The sequence below is a fragment of the Bidens hawaiensis genome, unplaced genomic scaffold (assembly GCF_021521415.1).
Source record: "Bidens hawaiensis isolate Kalapana, Puna unplaced genomic scaffold, B.hawaiensis_p1.1 tig00001511_1, whole genome shotgun sequence".
NCBI classification, from domain to species: domain Eukaryota; kingdom Viridiplantae; phylum Streptophyta; class Magnoliopsida; order Asterales; family Asteraceae; genus Bidens; species Bidens hawaiensis.
Window position 1 is genome coordinate 2,584,384 of NW_027491085.1, and position 24,345 is coordinate 2,608,728.

Below are 24,345 nucleotides of genomic sequence, written 5' to 3' on the forward strand. Positions count from 1 at the left end.
ACATTGTGTTTTATTATGTTTGTCATAGATACAACCTTCCCATCAAAAATGAGCTAGTGGTCGAAAAAGCTTAAGGTCAAGGTAGCAAATTTGTATGTCGATAGAACAATACAATGCATCGATTTCGTTCAAAAGTGAATGACGTGATCACCACCAAAATAGGTTTGGTTTCTTTCAAAGGGTTCGATTGCCGAGTTTTCTTGAAAATAAAGATGAAAAGATGATGACATATTGATTGGTCTAACTCAAAAGAGTGTGTCAAAACCGGTACAATTTCACTTTCTCTTTTGCAAAAGTTTGCCAGCTTCCTTCGCTTTCTTTGATATTCTATGAAGAAGAATATTGGTATTTAGGTATCCCAATTACAACACGAAGCTTAAACAACTGGACTAAAACCTAATAAAATCATCCGGTTTATGATTTGAGTTGAAGCTTGTCGAAGCATGAAATGAATCTGACCTGATCCATGACGATGTTTCCACGGATTTCGAGATGAACGAACCACGACTCGATCTTCTTCTTCGATTGCTTGAGACCTGCAATGGCTTTTCGGGGGTGTGGAGTGACTGCTAAGAAATCCTAAGGATCTCTTGTTTACAGACACAAAAATAGGGTGGTGGCTCTTATTGAGCATGACCCTCTAACAAGGAGGTGGAGACCTCCTTATATAGAGAGCCTCATGGCCACCATCATGGTATCCTAATGGGCCTAGCCCAGTTAGGGTTACCTCCACAAAACCCCCTCAGCCCAATAACATTGTATTAGTCCATATAATAAAATAAGCCAAACATAATAAATTTATGGTCGTAAAACCGGGTTTAATACCATACCCCTACAAAGCTAATAATTTATAGTTTGAATTATTGGATTGCTGTAAACCAAACTCTACAATCAAAAAAAAAAAAAGATGTAACCTTTAGAAGTATTCTTTCTTTTGCATTTTGATCATTTTTCTAGTATATATTAATATACTATCAATGGAAAACCATAATATTACCAGAACTAGTGATGTAAACGAATTAAACCGCTTGTAAGCTACTCAAGCTCAATTAGTAAAAGCTTGATTTGTGTTTAGCTTAAACAAGCTCGTGCCTTAGAAAACGTGTTTTAATAAACAAGTCTAAGTAGGCTTGCTAACGTAAACAAGTTACAAACCTAATTTGTATCATTTTTATTTAACATCTTAAATATATTTGGATAAAAGATCAACTATGGTAATCGTTAGTCGCTAATCGGGCAGTGGGGTGAGGACTACCGATTAATCATGATTAACTAGGAATCTGGGATTAATAAGCGCCTAGTCCGGATTTTTACAACCATTGCTATTCGTAAGCTACTCAAGTCTTAAAATAAACTTGTTTAATAAACAAATTACAAGTAGGCTCAAGCCTTAAACAAAGCTCGAGCCTAAGTAGGCTCACTAACCTAAACAAATTACAAACTTAATTTCTATCATTATTTTACATATTAATATATTAATACAATGAAAAATATTATATAAATATATATGCAATATTATGATAATAAAAAATTCATGTGATACAAATAAATTAATTATTATAATAAACCAGGTGAAAACCCACGCATGAAAAACTACTCACAAACCTAGTCGTATTTCCCAGACAAAGAACCATAAAATAACATAAAAAAGTAAGATACTCAAAAAACATTAAATAACTCTGTAATAAATAATTTGCTAACTTTCCATTTATTATTGATATTTCCGCTACTACCATCTTATATCAAACCTATACATCCCACCTCCCGGGCAGGTGTGACAATTTTTTCCTTTTTATAAATTTTATCAAAGTTATAATTACACAAACCTATAATGTCGTATTTATTATTGTTACTACTTGCTACCATGTAGACGTGCACAAATCGGGTATTGTTAAAAACTCGAACCGGTTCGGAACCGGTTTTTTCACACCGGGTTGTAAATGGCACCGGTTCCAGTCAAGAACCGGTTCGGTTCCCGACCCGAACCGATGCCCAGATATGCTAACTTTTAGGAACCGGGTATGGTATGAACCGGGACCGGTTTTTACGTAAAAACCGGTTCCGCCGGTTTTTTTTGAAATTCAAATATTATAGCCGTTAGGAACCGGTTCCAACGGCTATATAGCCGTTTTTGACCGTTGGAACCGGTTTTCTAACTATAAATAGGTTATTTTTTTACTATAAATAGCAAGGTTTGTTTGTGTACTTGTTAAACCACTTCCAAAACTATAAAACACACTCCAAACCACAATTAACCTTAAACCGACAACAAATGGCAACTAATGATGACGTTGTTATGGTGATCGAAACAAGATGCCCCGATGTTTGGGTTCATTACGATGCGTGAAAAAAAGACGTTAAAAATTAGGGAAGTATGAACATATACAACGAAATTAGACGATCGATTAAACCAACTTCAAACTAGGGCCAACTTAGAACCTGTCCGGTCTCAAACCGTGTCACAATCTTTTAGGCTAGAAACACACAAAATAATAAAACATAAAAAGGACATCTAACCCAAACTACATATAAGATGTCTCAAAATAATACATAAATGGCAGTATAGCACAGGCACCACACAACATCCAGCGTAACGACGTACATACGTGATACGATAAGACTTAAATAGAGGTCTACCAAAACATTTAATCAAACCACAAGATCAAATCCATCCACACATAGTGTGGAATCCATAAATTAAAAGTACATACTATTATCCATTAAACAAACGACCAGTTGATGAACATAAAGCAAATACAGTGCGGGTTTTCTTCATCGTTCAGTACTTTCCATGCCACCGCTCTCTCATAGGAAACGGGTCGACCCATGCTAGATTGACACACTCCTCCTTGAAGACACGCGAAACCCTACAACCAAATGATAAAGGAGAAAAAGGTTAAAAGAGTGAAACGGGTTAAAAATCCCCCGAAACATATTCTTACATATAAAATAATGAATCAGTTTACTCAAAGAATTAGATTATTATCTTAGCAGTATTTTGTAATTATCTTTTATATAATTAATAAAAATAGGTGCTAATTTAGTTTGGGTTATGTTATCTATTATCTCTTAACAGGTAAAGTGGATATAATATAAAGTTGAAATTTAAACAGTGTTACGGGTCGTTGGGTTGACGCGTTTCAACCGTACCAAAAGTTTACCATTTTTTAACCATAACCCAACTCTAGTTCTAAGAGTCATAAGAAAATATAAATAACTAGCTCAGGAAAAACGATTGGCAAACCTGTTGCATTATTTGTGCAAATTCTGTGAAAAGACCTTTTCGCCCATGCTCATCGAGAACTTTCTCCAAACTTATGTCTTGAAGTGCAACCAATGTTGTCTCGAGCATATCTAGCCCCGCCTGATTAGCAAATGTGAACACCGGCAATGACTGCGCAAAAGTTTTTATGAGCATAGGATATAAAAAATATTTAAAAAATCAACAGGTTTGTATATAAAGCTTACCTTAGGGGAGCAACACATGATTGCATCTGAATGGTTCCAAAGTGATTTCAAAACGTTTTCGCTTCCGGACTTAAGCAGCTCCACACCCAAGTAACAACTAAAGCAAGATCGAAAAACGTAATAATGAAAAACCAACATCTTACAAAAAAATTAAAAAAATTCCACAAGTGTGTAAGGGAAAACAGTTATTTCCATGATTCTAACCGCAATGGATTTATTGCACCAAAATGTAATGAAAATGAACTTTCATGTTTTGGTTAAATGAGCCAAGCTACTCATGAGCTACTCAAGATCGGTTTCATTAAAGGCACAAATCGAGTCGAGCTTAAACAAGCACGCGCCTAAAAATAAGCTTGTTCAATAAACGAGCCCAAGCCTAAGCTTCAATTATCAAGCTCCAACTGGCTCGCAAGCCTAAACAAGCCTAATATTTATATAATTTTTATTTAACATACCAAATATGTATTTAATTAATTATATGATAACTATTAGTATATATAAAATTATGATAAAAATAAATAAAAAACAATATATATATATATAACTAAATGCACATTTTAAATAACAAAATAATAAACGAGCCAAGTCCGAGCAACACACGAGCTTGAAAAAATACCCACGAGCCAAGCTTGAACTTTTGAAAGACTATATGAGCCACCTATTTATATAATGCTCATTTAATATATCACATGCATACTATATAATAACGATTAGTACGCATAAAATTATGACAAATATAGCTCAATAATATATATTATGTTATCGATATAAAGTATAATTAATATATAAATTTATAAAAACTAATTAACAAAAAAACAAACAAGCAAGCTCGAGCTTAAAAAAACTACACACTCAGCTCGGCTCATTTACATCCCCCCAGTAAAACGTGATTTTCTTACCTGTAGCTACGGGAAATCCATCGAGCTAAAATATGAGCTTCGGGGGTACCTAATGGTGCATGAAGGGCACCATTAGGGTTCATGTTAGGAGATAAAGCCGACGCAACCCTTTGAACCGAAGATATGATGGACCGCACATATTGACGGGCTATAGCTGCAACCGCTTCTTGCATGTGACTCTCACATGCAAATTCAAATGCAATCGTCATCACAGACCTTGCAGCGCCACTAGTAACATTATGGTTACTTGAAGCTTTTGTCCCGGACCCACCAATTTCAAGAGCAGATGCAAGATCTAGAGTGCGATTGGGACTTGAACCGTCCTGCGTTTTTATAATAAATAAAAAATTAACGGGGTGGCATGAAAGTGACATTTGGGTTATGTTACATCTCATTTTTGTAATCATATATAATGTATAAATTACTAAATACTAACCTTAATTGGATCAAGAGGAATGATACGAAAACCGGAGGGCAAAAGAGGCGCATCGTCAGCAAAAGAAGCATCAATGGGAGCAAATATGAGCTCAGCACACATGCCAACAGCATTCTCATCCATTCCATTGCATAGCTATTAACAAATATCGTGATTTCAAGGGCGTTACGGTCAATTTATTTAATAACTGATTAATACAAAAATGTTAGTGACCTTGATGGAAGATTGTTGAAAATTCATTGCTATTTTTATATTCATTATTATTTATATTTTATATTTTTATAGAAATAGAAGTATAAAACTGTGAAAGAAAACGTACTTGGAGGAGAAACATATCTCTTGGTATTAAGGATTCTTCGGGACTATGCCCCACACCCTCCATCTTAATAACCTCCAACAACTAAACAACAAAAAAAAGAATCATAATTAAACAAACACTATTATTTAAAACCAATCATAAGGTTTTTAATCAGTATAACAATAAAGTATATAGAAAATGGAAATGTGGGAAATAATCTTGAATGAACGTATATATCAACTTGCCTCTTCATGCTCAATCATGTGGGCCAGGGGAAGAATCACTTGACCACCAAAACTACTAATTCGGGCCCCTGCTAGGCTACATGGACCGAGTTTAATAGCAGCAGCCGAGTAAGCATCTATATTATTATCGGCCCATTCTGAACGGTGTTCCCTCAAAAACCGAAGTAGGATGGCCGGTGGAACATTCTAGAAATAACAGAAAACACACACAAAAAAACATATCAGTTACCTAATAGCATTATTCATTAAAAAAAACCCATTTTATCTAACCTGTAAAAGCATTGACGCTTTCGCGCACAAAACAGCATTACTAACTGACGGGTACCCGTTTGCAATAGGTAAATTCAATCCCATAAGCTTCTCGGGTGAAGAGTTAACAAGAATGGTGACATCATCAACGCCATCATTAGCCATTAATGACCATCCCTCATCATTAAACCCGTTTAGAGCCTCGTTAAAACCCCTGCTTAACCTCTGGCTAAGTGCCCTTAATGCTGCAGGTCTTCGGCCCCAACTGTTTGGAGCACCTGATTGTGAAACTTCAAGTGCAATTTGCCTTAGCTGGCGTAACAGGTTAAAGTACAAAATATTAATTCAAAAGTATTTAATTCTATATGAAATCCTAAAAAAGAGTTATAGTAAATATACATGTGCTTATAAACACTAGAAATCTTTGTAGTCGATTTCAAGATTCAAATACAGACAAATTAAATACATCAACGAAACTTTTCGGTTTCAACATGATATGATTTCTATTATTAGAATTCAAAATTCAAATTAGTTCTAATTTCAGATTTTTCGAGTTGCATTAGATATCGAACACCACAATGGAGCATTACAAAAAAAATGTAATAAACTGTTAACTACCGTCATTGTCGTTTTTTGAGCAAGCATGGTCGATGATTCGTATAATGGGCGCAAGACTTCTGGCACACTCCACACCTAAATAATAAAACAAGTATTTAAAAATAATAGCGTAAAGAAAATGTATGCATATAGATGCATCAAAAATTAGATAACGGGTCAAAATGATCTATTTTTTTATTAAAAATTTGGGAAAATGTAGACACTTGTATGTACTTTGTCTCATTTTCAAATCGTTTTACTCGTTTGACCAAATTTACCAAATTTCAATAATAATAAACACAAATTACCTCTAGATTCATATGATCGACAATATGAATAATAGAACCACCTTCACAAGGTCTAATTAAGTAGCCGCTAGGCAGCATTTCAGCCCGTACAAAGTTTGGAACTTGTGGCATGCTCGGACCATTTTGGGTGTTGGTTAGTGATCTTTCACAAACCTAAACACATAACAAGAAATTAAATAATCACGTATATTAACGAAAAAATGAGAACTTTTTAAAAAGAATAAAAAACGTACCACTAAACTGCCATCTTCTGTAACAGAAGTATAACGTAACAACAATAAGTCACGAGCAGGAGCCAAAGTTGTAGGGGTGTAAAGCTAGAAAGGTAATAATAGAACGTGTTAGATCAAGAGAACGTAAAAACAGGCATGTTCCTAAAGCTATAAAAGGTTACCTGCATGTATAGGATCTCAATGGTTCCACCATTGGCAGTAGGTAGCACGTTGATGATATCAACAGATCGACAATCACGAAACCACGAGGGGCGATCCTTGAGGATTTCCACAACCTAAGACACAAAAGTCAAAGTCAAAGATTGCCACTTCTTTGACTCTAGAACCGTAAACTAAGTGAAAGTAGGAGACGATATTACTAACCCGTGTAGGCTCGAGAGCAACCAAACCGCATGCTCGTGCTGCCACTCCAGTACAACCATGAGATATAGCAACGATTCCAATGGAATCCGGACCAGGCTGGAAGTAAACATAGTCAACAAAATGTCAATTTGAAAAATAGTATTAAGCAAATTAATTTCACATTGACTTCTGGGTGCCACATCAGCACCTATTAAGCATATAATGAGATTATGATTACCTTCATTCCGGGCATTTGGACCCACTCAATAGCGGTTCCAGTTGCCTTTGAAAGAAACTCTGCTAAAGTTTCTTCTGCAATGGACAAAAGTCTGCATAACATTATTATAAAAAGTTAAATAAAATAACGATAAAATTGATGTTGATTGTTAAAACAGTATTAGAGCATGAGTCAATCTTTGACTTACCCTGCAGGACTAGCATCCCGTGGCGGGAGTTGACTTGTCAATCGGTGTTGACCATTGGTCACAGCCGATTCACAGCTAGCGTCTTTAGTAGAAAGTGCATTCTGTAATATGAAAAATCCCAACAAGTTATTCACAAATAAAATAAAATATAAATATTTAATAGGTTGCAAACAAAGGTAGGTATGAGAGATTTTATTTGCATGTTACAAATCTAATTAAAGTAAGGTGTGATAATCACTTTTAAATGTTGAGCAATTTTGGAAATTTAAGTGGTTAGTAGATAAAACTATTAAATTGAACAATTAATCAGGTTACCGAAGCACTAAAACACAATCACAAGATAATGATAATAATAACAATATAAAAAAACTCACATTTTGAGTATGCCGTCGAAAGTAGCCATTTTCATACACAAGATGTGACACTTGTTTCTGTAATCTGTCATTTTCTTCCATTAAAAGTTTGTTCATGGCTGACAGCTTACGGTTCACAGCTTGAAGGCGTGAAGATTCTTTCCTCTGTTTTTCTCTACATCTAAATATGGAAAATAACCAAAACATTTAAGTAACAAAAGGCGAAAATGTAAACCCGTAACACCTTTTATGGATTACAACAAACATTTAAAAGGGGCGGTATTTTTAATATTTTGTGTTACAAAACAATAAAAGAAAAGGTGAACAAATAAAGAATGACATTGATGACATGTAACGGCGTAACATCATTTACAGGCTACAACAAAATTACCATAGAAAAACAATATTTTTAACATCTTTGTAATTACTTGTAAAGGAAAAGCAACTATGACGAACACTAATCGAAATTCAAAACCCGGAACTTATATCAAACATCACAATGAAAAATTCAAGAAATAATAGATAGTATTGACGACGGAAATAAAAACGAAACTTTACGACAGCTTTTCCGAACACGTTCACTTGCATCACATACACAAGTATACGATTTCTTTTTGTTCTTCACGAATATGGAATATTGAAAAGGAACAATGATTGAATAACAAGCCAAAACAAATAGAAACCTACAACACATCTTAAAAAATACGATTTTTGTATATCTTTTCGGTTACAGGACAATGAAAAGAAACAAATATTGAATAACAAGCGACTACATCACAAAAAATGAAAGGAACCAAATATTGAACCAATAAAAAACCATGAAAAGAATCAATCTAAACCACAGCAGGAACATAATTCTCACTAAAAAGAACTAACAAGACAGCACATATCACAATTAATGTATAATTTTATTGGTTTCAAATGCGTACCTTCGGTTCTGGAACCAAACTTTAATCTGTTTGGGCTCAATGTTAGACAGAATCGGGCATTCACGAATGAGCTGCTGACGCCGAAGCGAACTCGGTTTCGGGCATTCATGATAAAGTCTTTCAAGTGCTTCAACCTGCTCAGGTGTGTATCTAACATATTTCCCATTATCCATCATCACCCCTTTACCATCCTTGCAGGACATTGACATCATCACTTACAATGAATCCCCTTTAAAATAACCGAAAAAATCGCAATTTTTTTATCACTTTTTTCAGTAACACACCTAAATACAGCTGATTAACACTCAACCCACTAATTAAAACACTTTCCCACTTAAACTAATACTAAAAATAACAACTTGAAACCATCTTGTTGGCTGTTTGCAAGATCAAGATCAAGTATTTCACACCCAGAAACAAATAAAAACTCAATCTTTAATCACTAAAATCCCCCAAAACAGCTAATTAACTTAAATCCCACTAATTAAAAACACAATTCTCACTTAAAATAACACTAAAAATACTAACTTTAACTATTTTGTTGGCATGCTTACCAGATCAAGAACATAGATTTCACCAACCCTTAACTGAGCTTTGGATTTAGATGATTTCAAACCCTAAAGAAAAAACTTAAAACACAATCTTTTTTCACTTTTTAATCTATTTTATCACTAAAACACCTCAAAAGAGCTAATTAACTCATAACCCACTTAAAAATTAACACTAAAAATAATAACTTGAAGTAACTACTTTGTTGGCATGTGGACAAGATCAAGAACTAGTATTTCACCAAACCCTTCTTTTTTTTCTTGCAAATCACACCCTTTTCTGAGCTTTTGACACTAATGATTTCAAACCCTAAAGAGAAAACTGAAAACACAAAGATCTGCATCTCAATTTAGCAGCCCAAACCTCTGAACTGAATTGAATTCTTGAATATTTATGTTGGTAGCTGGATTTTGTTTTTGTATGAAACATGATGTGTGAGTTAATAGATTCTATGAAAGGTAAGTTCTAGGGTTCTAAAAGGAAGAAAATGAGTAGGGTTCTAAAAAGAGGAAATGAGTAGAGAGTATTTTTTATTATTATTAGTATTATTTCTACTTTTAATAACACTAACTCATGAAATGATTTATTTATTTTTTTCAATAAAAATGTCAAAAATTTATGTCTAAAAAAATATGTTATAATTTACTGGGTGAGATTCGGTATAAATGAAATTAATCACTAAAAGTATAAAAATCTAGAGTAACTGTTATTATGTTATTATTTAGAATTAGAGTAATTAGACTAAATAATTGTAGGGTAATAATAATAACTATTAGTTCAAAAACTGGAAAACAATAAAAGTTACTATAATTATTTATTTGTAAGCTTATTGCATTAAGAGTTGTTTTTATTTAATCATAAGTATATTAACAAAATTTGGTTTGTAGGGATTAAATGTGTTTTTTTATTTTCTAGTTTTCAATACTAAATCATCTTCAAAATATATATTTTTTATTAAAAAAATGGCATGTTACTATTTTTAGAAATTGTGGCTTAAAAATATAGTATGCTAGGTTTTGGTGTAAACGAGTCAAACGAGCAAACCAACAAGCTACATAACAAGCAAGCCACAAGCTAAGTAACATTGGCTCGGACTCGGCTAGTTTACAATCAAGTCAATTCCAGACGAGTTTATTTCAAAGGAATTTTAAGTGAGACGTAAACCTTTACAATTATTAAATCATAAATGTTCCCTCCATTTTTTAATATTAAATAACAAAAAAAGATCTCACTAACTAGACTGTTTGGATTTGTTGTTACCTCATTTGCTGGTTTGTTTGCTTTAGCTGTTTTCCATCAATGTCAAAGGCTCAAAACAGTTACTACTGTATCAATCTTGATTTCAAGAATATATATTTGAATCTTTATGGGCCTTTAGTTCTTGGCCATACCTTGCATGCCCACTGTCTATATCCCTTGAATTCTTACTGAATTACATACATGCCATTTAGGTAGTGAAAAGGTATAAAATATGGATGGCAGATGATGTAAATATTAGAGAAAGAAGGGGTAGTTATGGAATAAAGGGAGAATCAGGGTGAGGCTCATTAAAACTGGAGAAAGATAGGAAAGAGGACATCATGATGATGGTTTTGCATGCGGCCTTGATTCTTCTTGTGTTTTATATTTTTGCAACCTTTTTATCTGTCCTTTATAAATATTTTATTCAGTTTAAATTTTCAAAAACTTTTCCTAATTATTTAAGTATTTTATCTGTTTAAAAAATAAGTAAATAACTATCTTCTACTTTCTCCACCAACCCACAAAATATGTATTGAGGATGGTTGCCAATGTCTTTGATTAGAGTTGTAGTATGGTTTGTTGCGGTTTCATATGTTTTATTTTATTTGGTTAAAACTGGTCATTTTATTTGTGTCTTGATTATTAGCATCTACGTTTTTGGGATAAGATGTGACAAGTGAAAATTTTTCAGACCAATATATAATGTGAAGATTATTAATTATATGACGATCTTGTTTATATGATTTAACAAAGTGAGTTTGTATCTCGATGGTTTTTTGGTTTAGTGACATCAGTAGTTATCCTTACTGAACTGGTACGGGTGCAAGTCCTACAAAATGGGTATTATGTGGATTTTAAGGTGATGTGTGTAATGTGTTCTTAAGTCAAAAGAATATAATGAATTGATGAAACTTGTTGCCTTTTATATTTATGTTGTCTTGTTATTATTACGAAATGAGAAATTTCATCTCTTTAAGTTGACATACAATATACTGACGAAACTTTATACTTCAAACAACATTTCTAATAAACAGAGTGAAACTCGTACACAAAGGCCAATGACTTTACGTTTATACTCTAGGAGAAGAGTAATAGTAGAAATGTGTTTTAAGACTAAACAAAGAGATAAATCAGGTGAAACAAAATTAAAAGGAAAATGATTATCATGTGGGAAATAAATAATGTTGTGTACACGTTAAATCGTTTGTGATTGTGGAAGTATATATGTATCATGCATATGTAGAATACGAAACAGGTAATCAATTACATAGTGGTGTGACACACACGTGGATAGGGTCACTTGGTCTCTTTTAACAAATAAAAAAAGAGATGTTTTAATACAGTCAACTCAATCATGGAGGTAAGGGGCCAGGGCAAGTATAGCCAACAATTTGTCACATCCAACCCTAATTCAATGTTTTTGTTTGGTTACATTATTTTGATAATAAGTAGAATTATAAATAATGTTGATTTCGATGTATATGTTATGGAAAGTCCGAAACGAGGTAATGACCGGCCGGTCATTCAGTTGGATGGCCTGGTAGAGGAGATCAAGGTAATGAGTTTCCTTTGTATACGAATTACGAAATAGATCGAAATTAAATTAGTAATATGAAAGGATTGAAAGTCAATGTAGCTTAGCTTGTGTGTTTGGCACTATATATGTTTTTGCTAGCTTCTGGCTGCTGTTGAATAAAATATTTTATTTTAAAAAAAAAAGGATAATAAACACTAGCTTGACTATCAAATTCAGAAACTGAAACCAAGTACAGTCTTGGAGAGTCCCTAAGATGGGTCGGGTGTGGAGAGAGGTTAGACGGGATAAGAATGCCGGCGGCGGTTCTCATCAGAGTGAAACTTCGTTTTATGTTTCAAACATCCCTGATCGTGCTACTAAGTCGGCATTCCGGGAAAATGTCAGATGCATATGTTGCAAGGAAGGAAGAAAGATCAAGGGGGAATGGGAGTGGTTGATGCGGTGAAGTTTGCGGAAGAGTTGACGAATACTATGGTCTTAGAGGCGGTGGTGTCGGTGTCGGTTGCAAAGTATAGTAAGGAAGGGGTGGAGGTGGTCCTCAATAGAGACACACTAATATCCCAACGAAAAACTATGATAATAGTGCAAGGGGGTTTCAAACGAACGGGAGTCTCTTACAAGGAGGTGGTGGAATGAGAAAAGAGGTTAATCCTAAGAAAGAGATTACTTTGGAGATTCCCAGGCTATGTTATCCAGCCCAAGTGACAGGCAGGGCGGTGGTGTGTGTGGCTAAGGGCATTAAAGAGTTATGCGAATCTACGATATGGTTGAGGAACGCCGGTTTCCATGACGCGGCAATTTCTTACATCGGGGGCCTAACACTATTGTTTGTGTTCAATAAACCTGCACAAGCGGTAGACTTCTTGAATAATCATGCTCCGATTCGAGAAAAATACTTGGAAGAGGCCTCAATTTGGGATGGACAGGAGATCCCTTTCGATAGGGTTGCTGGATTAAAAGTTGTGGGTCTACCAATAATGCTTCGAGATAGTTCGAGCTACGACAAGATTGGAGAACTATTTGGTAGAAAAATTTGTCCATCGGAGTTTTCTTGGCAAGGTAAAGATAATTCGGCTGGTGACTGCTTCATCCTGACAAAAATTGGTGCTCGTATTCAAGAGGAGATTGTGGTTAAGTGGAATGGTAAAGAGTACCCAGTTTGGGTGTCGGAAGAGATGAAGACTTGGGTGCCTAGTTTCTTCGACGACTCGTCTGACGTGAACACGAGCGAGTCGACGGGTGTATCGGTGACCGGACAAGCCATGGATGACGTAGAAGATGGTGAGTTTATTCCGTCATCTCCAGTAACACCGCGAGATGATGCGGGTCCGATGGGTGGGGTGGAACCGGAGGTTTCGTCAAAAAATCAACTAGGTCTAGATGATGGTAGGTCGGCTACTATGCATGGCGTGGAGGTGAATGCAGACATTGGAAACATGGGATCATTAAATGAAGGTGGGGCCCTTTTGACTAGAATGAATTATGAGATTAGAGATAATATGGGAAAGAATATTAACGTGGGCCCTTCCTTCACTCCAGCCTCTAGGAAAAGGCCCAGAAACCGAAGAAACCCAGGATCCAATAGTCCACTAGACGTAGGAAATAATATGCTCTCAACTAAAGGAGGGTCCTGTGGGGTTCCGTTTCCGAGTTTACAAGAGGTGGACGTATGCAAAGTCAACGTCTCAGTGGTTCAAGAAGAAACTCCTCTGGAGATGGAACCGAATCGGAGTTTAGTTCCAGTTACAGACGTAGGGGATGAGGGTGGTCCAGGTTTAATAGCCCCTTCTGATTCGGTGATGGATGTCGATAAGGAAACAGAAGCGACAATTAAGATAGGCGACAAACTGGGGGTATCTTTGGAGAAATATAGATCGGAGGTCAAAACGGTTATTATAGATGAAGGTGGACATGTGGTTCCCTCATGAATCTGTTACCAGTGAATGTTAGGGGGCTGGCGAATCCAAAAAAGCCGACTGGATTCGTGGATTGAAGACTAGTCATGGTGCTCACTTCGTGTGTATTCAGGAGACAAAATTATCAAGAATTCCTTCATGGGGGGTGTGTCGGTTTTGGGGAAGGTCAGAGTGTGAATATGATACGGTTGATGCGGTTGGTAGATCAGGTGGCATTCTAAGTGTCTGGGATCCGTCTTATTTTCGATTAACCGGCTCATGTTCTCACCGTAGATTCCTCGCTATATCCGGTATTATAAAACCATTGGACATTTTGATTACTATTGTGAATGTTTATGTCCCCAATGATCCGGTAGAGAGAAAATTGCTATGGGACGAATTGTTGGTGGTTAGAAGATCAATTGTAGGATTATGTGTTTTCGTAGGGGACTTTAACGAGGTCCGGGAATCAAAGGAAAGATTAAACTCGGAGTTCGTAGCTTCAAATGCCGATGTGTTCAATCGGTTTGTCATGGAAGCCGAACTTGAGGAATTTCATATGGGTGGGGGTCTATTTACGTATGTGTCCGACAAAGGCGACAGATTTAGTAAAATAGACAGGGTCTTGGTGTGTAAGGATTTTATGAATTCTTGGCCGCTTGCTTCTTTGACTTTATTTGCAAAAGGTTGCTCAGATCACAGACCACTCTTACTCTCTACGGTGAACAATGATTTCGGTCATACCCCGTTTCGCTTTTATAATTCATGGCTTGATATTGACGGTTTTGAGGAGTTCGTGCAGGTACAATCTTCTCTGTTTAAGTTTTTTGGTCATGCAGATTTGGCGTTAACTATCAAGCTTAGGTGGTTAAAAAACCGTATTAAAAAGTGGTTGAAACTGGTTCGCGATAGACAAGAAGGGGAATACGAGAAGAACAAAGAGGCGATTCGGTTGATTGAAGAGATTGGGGAGAGTAAACAGTTGACTGAGGCTGAATTGGACAGAAGGGCAGGTTATATTACAGTTGTGAAAAAATTCGAAAAGGCGAAATATCGGGACCTAAAACAAAAGGCGAGGGTCCGGTGGGCTTTGGAAGGGGATGAGAACTCCAAATACTTCCATGGGATTCTTAATGCCAGTCTTAGTAATAATCGTTTACATGGGATTATGGTGGATGGGAGCTGGGTTTCAAATCCAATTATTATGAAAGATTTGGTGTTTGAATTTTTTGCTAAAAAGTTTGAGGAACCAATGGAAGAAAGGCCGATATTGGAGACAAATAATTTAAAGACTTTGAGCGATTCTGAAGCGAATGGGCTGATCTCTCCTTTCTCTTTGTCGGAAATTAAAGATGCGGTTTGGGAGTGTGCAGGAGATCGTTCTCCGGGTCCGGATGGGTTTAACTTCAGATTTTTTAAACGCTTCTGGAACTGCTTTCAAGATGATTTTCTGAAGATCTTTTCTGAGTTTTTTAACGAGGATCGTTTACCTTTGGGTGTATGTCCTCTTTTATTGTTCTAATTCCCAAAAGTAAGGACCCTGCTACGCTGGGGGACTTTCGGCCGATTAGTTTGATTGGGTGTATTAACAAGGTTATATCCAAAGTGTTGGTTAGAAGAATTAAGATGATAGTTGGGGATTTAATTTCGGAGGAGCAATCGGCTTTTCCCGCCAACCGGAGCATTTTGGATGGCCCTCTAATTATGAACGAGACGCTAGCATGGTTAAAAAGGTCAAAAAAGAAAGGCTTATTCTTTAAAGTTGATCTAGAAAAGGCGTACGACTCGTTAAATTGGGGCTATTTGGATTCGATTATGGAACAAATGAGGTTCCCTTTAAGATGGCGAAAGTGGGTAGCGGCTATTTTGAAGGCGAGTCGGGCTTCGGTTTTGGTAAATGGGTCTCCGACCCCGGAATTCCAGTGCTTTCGGGGGCTAAGACAAGGTGATCCGTTATCTCATTTCTTATTCATTATCGCTATGGAAGGTCTTTCGGGTATGATGAAGCGTGCGGTGGATAAAGGGGTATACTCCGGATTAAAATGTGGAATGAAAGGCCCGATATTATCACACTTTTTATACGCAGATGACGTGATTTTTATTGGCGAATGGAGTGACCAAAACGCGCAGAATTTATGCCGGATTCTTCGGTGTTTTTATTTGGTTTCGGGGTTAAAAATAAACTTATCCAAGTGTCGACTATTTGGAATAAAAGTGGAGCCTTTAGAGATGGAAAATATGGCTGTTATTCTTCACTATAAGGTTGGATCAATTCCATTTCAACACCTGGGGATTCAAATAGGTGCAAACATGAACTTGATCGACTCATGGGATCCGGACGTAGAACTTTTTAAGAAAAGACTCTCTCGGTGGAAAGCCAGAAACTTGTCGTTCGGTGGTCGTGTTACGATTCTAAAGTCAATTTTAAACTCTCTCCCTAATTATTATTTTTCGTTATTTAAAGCCCCTTCGGGGGTGTTGGATAAGCTCGATCGGCTGCGGAGATTATTTTTTTGGGGTGGTTTGGAAGAGAAGGCCAAGATCAGTTGGGTAGCTTGGGAAAAAGTGGCGGCTCCGATCGAGTATGGGGGTCTCGGTTTGGGTTGCTTACGAGGCGCAAATGCATCGTTACTTGCCAAATGGTGGTGGCGATTTAAAAACGAAAGAGGAAAGCTGTGGTGGAAAGTAATATGGGCTATACATCATTCGTCAAGGTCTTGGTCATTCATTCCGGTGAAAGTGTCGAATGCGGGCCCATGGCAGCAAATAATAAATATCTCCCCAATACTTGAATCATCCGGGATTGCGTTGAGTAGGATAATTCGGACGGTGGTAAAAAGCGGGGAACAAGCGTGGTTTTGGTTGGACAATTGGATCGGCGACCGACCCCTTTGTGAACAATTTCCGTCTCTTTTTTCAAATGAAAAATCAAAGTGGTGTTCGGTGGCTGATCGACTCTTTATGGTAGATGATATGATATGCGGGAGATGGGATTGGTTCAGAGAACCAGGCGGGCCGGTTCTTTTGGGAGAGTTCAGGGGGTTACTGACAGCTTGTCAACAGGTGATACTCGAACCCGGTAACGACAAGGCAGTTGGGTGTCTAAAAGGTATGTTGGTGGAGAACTCCTTGGTAGCTCCATAATATGTTTTTATTTGGAATAATTGGATCCCTAGAAAAGTGAGCTTTGTAGCTTGGAGGGCGGTGTTAAATAAACTACCAACTCTTGATGCGTTAGCTAGAAGAAATATTCCGGTGAGATCGACTATTTGTCCGATATGTGGATGTGTTGAGGAGTCGATAGACCATGTCTTTATTTCTTGTGGGTTAGCTCAAATGGTGTGGAGTTGGGTTGCTCAATGGTGTAAGGTCCCCCCTATTTATGCCTTTTGTGTACAGGATTTGGTCGATTTACACAAATTTGTTTCGTTTCATAAAAATAAGACCAAAATGTTCCATGCGGTTTGTTTAGTTACGTTGTGGTGTATTTGGAAGAAACGAAATGCCTTGGTTCACAAAGGGACTTCTATCCAATTAAATAATTTGACGGAAGAGATAAAAGTGCTCGGTTTTCTTTGGATAAAGAACAGGTCGAAAAGGTTCGGGCTTTCGTGGGAGGATTGGTGTACATTCCGTTTGTAATGTAGTAACTTATGTTGGGTGTGTTTGTTATTGATGGTTGTATTAAGTGTTTCTAGCTCCTTGCTAGAGTTTTAATAAAAAATTTGTTGATCATTCAAAAAAAATCAAATTCAGAAACTAGTTACTGGTTACATTTTGTTTCTGCAAATCCAAATATTCCAGGTAGTTGAGTCGCAATAATAAAAACCAAATATTTTTCTTCTCAATTTGCGTTTTTCTTAAACTTGATATGCCTAACTGTTTTACAGGTTTACTCATCAGACTTGATGCCACCACCACCACGAATGTTTTAAAACATACCGCAGTTCAATTCATGCAAATCTAACGTTCTCATTTGGCCTGGTTTTAACAACATTATTTCTTTTTTTTATAGTTTATCAAAAATATATATATTATATATATATATATACATGTTACTCATTTTATTCGTTGGTCCCTTTTCCCACGTGTACGAGCTCCAAAAGAAACATACAAAATATTTCACATTGTACATTTTGTACTTTCAATGATAAATCACATAAAAAGTGTACATTACGGATTATTATTATTATTATTATTATTATTATTATTATTATTTTGACGACATTCATGCCATCATGCTCAAGTATTTTCAGACTATGAATCTATGATTATAGAGTTATAATATATTTTTTAAAATAGGTAGATTTATTATAACTTTTTTAGATTACTCATTATAAAAATATACATTGTAAAATAAGTCAAGGATATTCAAGAACCAAAAGAATATAAATTTTAATTATTCATGTTATAATAATGATGTAGGCCTACATAACCATACTCCTTTGACAGTGATTTGATTTGTGACAATTTTCCTATTTTAGAAATAGGGATGGGCCTCTGCGTGCACATCTTCACTATTACAATTATGCACATGTTTTATAGAACGTCACTAGATACATGAACCAAGTCAATCTTATGGTTTGTCGTTTGCCAACTTTGAAATGAAGTATAGTTTATAAATTATTATTGCAGAATGTTTTTTTGTTTTCAATTATACCGAGGTGGTGGGGGTGGTAGACTGGTAGCAGGTACATGGGTTCGGGTTCTACGGGAATCATGGCAACACGGTCACCATAGATGGTAATGTATGATTGGTCAGGTGTTAAGATAGTTTAAAAATTTAAAAAAACACACACATCACTCTAATAATTTGTGACTGTCATAAATCATACTTCATCTCATATTAATTAATCAAGATCAACCAAATCCAACAACAATCAATCGAACAAGACGAGGCGGCTATACACCACCAATTAACCGACTACATAATCAAACTAGATCATTAACACAATTATCCCGCAACAAAGCTCTCAAGAACATAACAGCTTTTAATCAAAAACCTAACGGATTGTGATGTAGAATATGGTGAAAATTATCTCGAATACCCTTGAGGCCTTTTTAACCTCTTTTTACACCACGTTTTTATGTATGGTCAATTATAAAGAACTGGGCCTCTGGGCTTGGTCTTCAACACTTGTAACAGCTTCATGCCAGCTCCAAGCCCACACACTTTCCAGGCCAGTTACAAGCCCGTTTGACACCAAAAACACAACTCGCTTCACCATGCACACAAAGTAACAAACGCATATAATTATAAACCATTTAAGAAACTATAGAAAAATATATTGAATTGCATAAAAAGAAAATATAATACTTTTAACAGGAACAAATAATAAAAAAAAATGAAAAAATACAGCAGAAAAAATATTGTGCATGAATTGTAAGAATGATTCATGTAATATTTAATCATTTTGTATATTTTTCTCTAAATTGTATGAATGTGGTATGAATAAAAACTTGACAATATGAGTGCTCTAAATAGTAAATATAGAGAATAAGAGTGAGTCGCTACATTCAATATCTATATTAAGGAATTGGATGGAATGAGAGTATTTTAATTTGACTCTCAACGGTGTATGTGATAGTAGGCGTATGTAGTTGCCATTTGCTTTTGGGTTATTAGGGTAGCCGGATCTTATTCGTTGGTCGTTTAAGAAAAATAATTTTCATTTCACCCTCCATCGCCGTCTCTATCTCAACACAATAGGAGGAATAAATTCCGGTCCAATTTATGTTGCTAATCAGTTTTAAATAAATGCATTTTAATCTTTCTATAAGTGATTAATACACTTTCAACCAACTTGGTAAATCATCCCTCCATTAAACATCTTTAACTGTAGAGAGTAGAGACGTTGGTGGGTTTAAATGTTTAATACACTTTCTAAGTGATTAATACATTTTTAAATTCGTTTAAAATTTTAATTTGTTTTGTAATTCATAAAAATAATTAAACTATATTACAAAAACCATAAATCCTATTAATTACAAATTATTTACTTAACAATATGCATTTTACAAAAACTTAAACATAAAAGTTGTGAAGTAAACATAAAAATATACCATAAAAACTCATGTATTATACCGGGTATTAGAAAATTGGTATCGGGTATAACCGGGTACAGGTATAGGGTATGACCGGGTCCGGGTATTTACGGGTATAAATTGGGTACGGCTCCGGGTACGGGTCTTGAGCTCAAGATGCATACCCTATCCATACTCTACGGGTAGGGTCGGTTCCGGTTTCGGGTATAGAATACCCGTGTATAAAAAAACCGGTTCCGGGTATTTTTTTCGGGTCCGGATACGTTTTTTTTTCACCTCTACCCCCAAAATTTTCAAATAACTCACCGAATTTTCAAAAAAAAAAAATTTACACTTGTCAGATTTCTATTAGTTTAAATATTTCGTCAGATCTGTTTACCTTAGTCCAAATTTAGTGGGCTATTTTGGAAATATATATAACGATTTTGGACTATTTGCCATTTTCTCTCTACTCAAAATGGTTATTTAGAGAATTTTCCCAAGAAGTATTTGTTATCTAGGAAAATGTTAAAATACAAAAGAAGACAAAAGATGAGAAGTGTTAGAAGAATTTGTGACCACACGAACATCCTTTCAAAAATTTGTTTACAAAAAAAGTAATAAAAAAATCATAACTCAAAATAAAAATAAAAAACGATTATTTTTTAAACTCAAATGTTTTCTCCGTCATTCTCGTTAAAAAAAGCGATGGAAAGACGCAATGCCAAGATTAAAGACACAATGAAGAAAATGAACAAAAAACAGAATTATAACTAAAAAAAGACACAAAAAGATTGCAAGATATGACACGGTGCTGAACAAATTATAACAAAATGTTAAGTAATATAATACAATATCAAGAAAAAAAACACAATATCAAGAAAAAAAAAGACAAAATCAATCACGAAAACAAACAAAAAACACAATGATAAATGAAAGACACAATAATCTTTTTCCCTCAATATTGTTTTAATTGTTTTGTTTTTTTTTAAAGGAAGATGATGAAAACATTTTTGTGTTTTTACTAAATTTTGAGTTGTGATTTTTTTATTAATTTTTTGAGAGGATTTTTTTTGTGGCTACAAATTTTCTCATCATTCTAATTTTGTCTCATTTTGTAGAATAACTTGACCCGCTATTTTATCCATCCGTTTGGCATAATATATTTTCAAAAACCAACTTTGTCGTTAACAATCACTCACAATCAAGTTCACTTTCACCAAACATTATGTTAAGTATTTGTACTTCTGCATTTCACGTATTCGCATACAATTATTGGCCAAGATTTTGGTTTTTGTTATTCAAACGATTCGACACATTGTTGAATGTTGATACAAATCAAATAGTCCATAAACTAACTACGGGGGTCAATGACAAAATTGGACCTTGTCATGTGTTGCATGAAATTGAAACTTCTACTTATTGAAGTTCAATTGTTGTATGATTATTTGGGGTGTTTATGGTCCGATTTTAGGTCAAACCGTTAGTAACGGTTTTTTATCAATGTAAACCGAAACTGAACCGTTGAAAACTAAAACCGAACCATTACTAATGATTTGGTTTCACAGTTTCGGCTTATTGGATTAGTGCATCTGCACGTTGACTAACACTCTTCATATTTGCATGTTGACCCATGTTTGCAAGTATGCCCTTTCCAATGTGGTGTATTTGTAGAAAGTTTGGGTTTCTTAATAGAGACCCAAATTTAATTATCAGTTACAACACTTTGGGGGCACGGGTGACTAAATGAAAGAAGACTGAGATCTTTGTGATCTCCAGCTCAATCATAAGGGCATCATTTAGCCTTTGGACGGGTGGATGTTCCCCGGAAATGGAGATAACTTTGAGATACTTAAGGGCTACGTACGGCTGGGTTGAGCCAAATAATGGTGGCCTTTAGCCATCGGGTCATCCCGTACGAAATACCTAGACACTATATATTTGTTGACCGTTAAAGAAAAAGTTTGCAAGTAATTTTATTTTTTTTCAAAAATTAGCAAATAGAAGTTACAAAAAATAGCATGGAGTCTATGAAGAAAATCACAACCCAATCCAATTCTCCAACCTTCTCTGTGGAATCTTACCTTCAATTAATTAACCTACACTCCTATGAACTTGTAAAGAAATAACAGTTAAAAAATTAAAACATACAAAATGTCAATTTTGTGATGAAAATTGTTTCATAAAAACTTTTTATTGAAAAGCGTTTGTTTATTTACCTATCCATTTAACTAAATATATACCATACCTCTGTTGAAGTTTTGGTAACGCCAAAACTTATAGTGTCGTTAAACTTATACGGCCCGGTCCGGTTTATTACGGTTTGAAATTTTAAAAACCGTAAACCGAGCCGTTCATTACGGTTTGAAGCTTTTGAAATCAACCGACCGAAAATTCAATAAAAAACCAAACCGATGATCAATTTGAACGGTTTCTAATTTTAAACCGAACAGTAAGCACCCTTAATCATTAATTAATGTCCTTGTTTGCCCAAAACGGACAAACTTTAAGTAGTGAAAGGGACAACACCTGATCACCAAATGAATAAGATTCAAATGCTTCTAACTTTACTAATTGGAACTTTCTTCAAAACATGTATTATATGACGTTACAAAGTATTATTTATAAGTAGTCCTAATTTAGTAATTTTCTTATTGACTAACCTACGCACTTACTAAGCTTTTTACACCCAAAAAACGCTTCTGGAAAGCCGGGTATAAATATCCCTAGGATTTCGAATTCACTACCGTCTACCAAACCTCACAATTGCAAGTGGTAAACAAGGCAGAGACGTCGTTGTTAGCGTAATCTCCATAGGTTACTTTTTTTTCTTGATTTCCGTTACCAGCGAAAATTACCTAATTTATACTTGTTTCTTGATTTCAATTGTAGAAACTTGTTGATATATTAAATTTTTTGCAACTTGCAATTGTAGCAAGTAGCCAAGTAAGAACTGATTCACCCACGCCTTCCAGTATTGCGCCAAAGATGAAATATCATACCGATAAGGACCGATCCCGGGTGGTTGAAAAGGACTGGTATAACATTGTTCGTAAGGACGAATGGACATTTGGAGTAGGGTGACGATTGACTTGCATTACCAGCACAAAACAAATAGCGAGCAATGAACATTGTGAAAATCACATTGAGTTTGGTGAATATTCACAAAGTAAGTGTATAATTATTTATTTAGATCACAACATATTATAGTTATATTTATTTTGATCACACATAATATTATTATTATTATTAAAGTCGGGTTAAGGATGATGATGATGATGATGATGATGTTGTTCCTTATTTTTTGATATTTAGGTTTGAAGAATATGATAATAGTCATTTGTAAATAATATTTTTATTATACTTTTATCATTATAGTTCTCTCTCCTCTACTACAACCAATTCAACAAATATTAAAAAATAAATAAGGACAAACTTTGTTTCCCCAAATATACAAAAAAACACTATCTTTTCTCTCTCCACCCTATAACTTACACTCACAACAACTCAAAACCCATCCTATAATTTGCATACCTATATCATATAATTTTAAGGGATTGGATGAGAATGCTCTTACATTGCCATCTCATTTTAACCCTTAAGTACCCACAAACTACAAAAGTACTGGCGGCACCTACCCACATGTGCAATAAATTAATTATTAAGTAATTTTAATTCTCCAACATTTGCCATTCAATCAAGTTTGTGGTAAACCTTTGCCATGAAATGAACCCATGCACCATACCCATATGGGGTGGCGCGGTGTTACCATATGGCTTGGAAATCATACACTCTACCTATATGGGTGTCCCGTCCTCTCTAAAAGCTTCATGCCGGTTTCAAGCCCACACACTTTCCATGCCAGCTACAAGCCTGTTTGACACCAAAAACCTCACTCGTTTTACAATGCAAACAATTAAACAAACACATATAAACCATATAAGAAACATAAACTATAACAAAAAAGTATTGAATTGCATAAAAGGAAAATATCACATTTTTAACAGTAACAAATAAGAAAATAATGTAAAAATAGCAGAAAAAATATTGTGTATGAATTGTAAGAATGATTTATTTAATTTTTAATCATTTTGAATATTTTTCTCTAAATTGTATGATTGTGGTATGGAATAAAAACTTAACAATAAGAGTGCTCCAAATATAGAGAATAAGAGTTAGTCGCTAAATTTCATCTCTATATTAAGGAATTGGATGGAGTGGGAGCATTTTAAGTTGACTCTCTTGACTGCGATCACGGACGTATGCAGTCTCCTTTTTCCATTGGGTTACGCGGGGTAGCCGGACCTTATTCATCG

General features: G+C 35.2%; 1 protein-coding gene across 1 annotated transcript in view; it reads right to left on the reverse strand.

The window, feature by feature from the left end:
- LOC143582974 (homeobox-leucine zipper protein ATHB-15-like) overlaps positions 1–9,732 on the reverse strand; it is a 50,036-nt gene extending 40,304 nt beyond the window's left edge. Inside the window, exons 1-17 of the mRNA XM_077065416.1 lie at positions 8,783–9,732; positions 7,875–8,034; positions 7,501–7,601; positions 7,314–7,404; positions 7,097–7,192; positions 6,895–7,008; positions 6,734–6,817; positions 6,501–6,653; positions 6,220–6,288; positions 5,617–5,925; positions 5,347–5,532; positions 5,123–5,203; positions 4,804–4,938; positions 4,368–4,690; positions 3,469–3,565; positions 3,245–3,394; positions 2,638–2,867 (exon numbers count right to left, since the gene is read on the reverse strand). Of these exons, the coding sequence (XP_076921531.1) occupies positions 2,721–2,867; positions 3,245–3,394; positions 3,469–3,565; positions 4,368–4,690; positions 4,804–4,938; positions 5,123–5,203; positions 5,347–5,532; positions 5,617–5,925; positions 6,220–6,288; positions 6,501–6,653; positions 6,734–6,817; positions 6,895–7,008; positions 7,097–7,192; positions 7,314–7,404; positions 7,501–7,601; positions 7,875–8,034; positions 8,783–8,994 (2,508 nt within the window). The 5' untranslated portion in view covers positions 8,995–9,732 and the 3' untranslated portion in view covers positions 2,638–2,720. The remainder of the gene's footprint in view (positions 1–2,637; positions 2,868–3,244; positions 3,395–3,468; positions 3,566–4,367; positions 4,691–4,803; positions 4,939–5,122; positions 5,204–5,346; positions 5,533–5,616; positions 5,926–6,219; positions 6,289–6,500; positions 6,654–6,733; positions 6,818–6,894; positions 7,009–7,096; positions 7,193–7,313; positions 7,405–7,500; positions 7,602–7,874; positions 8,035–8,782) is intronic.
- Between the last annotated feature and the right edge of the window lie 14,613 nt (positions 9,733–24,345).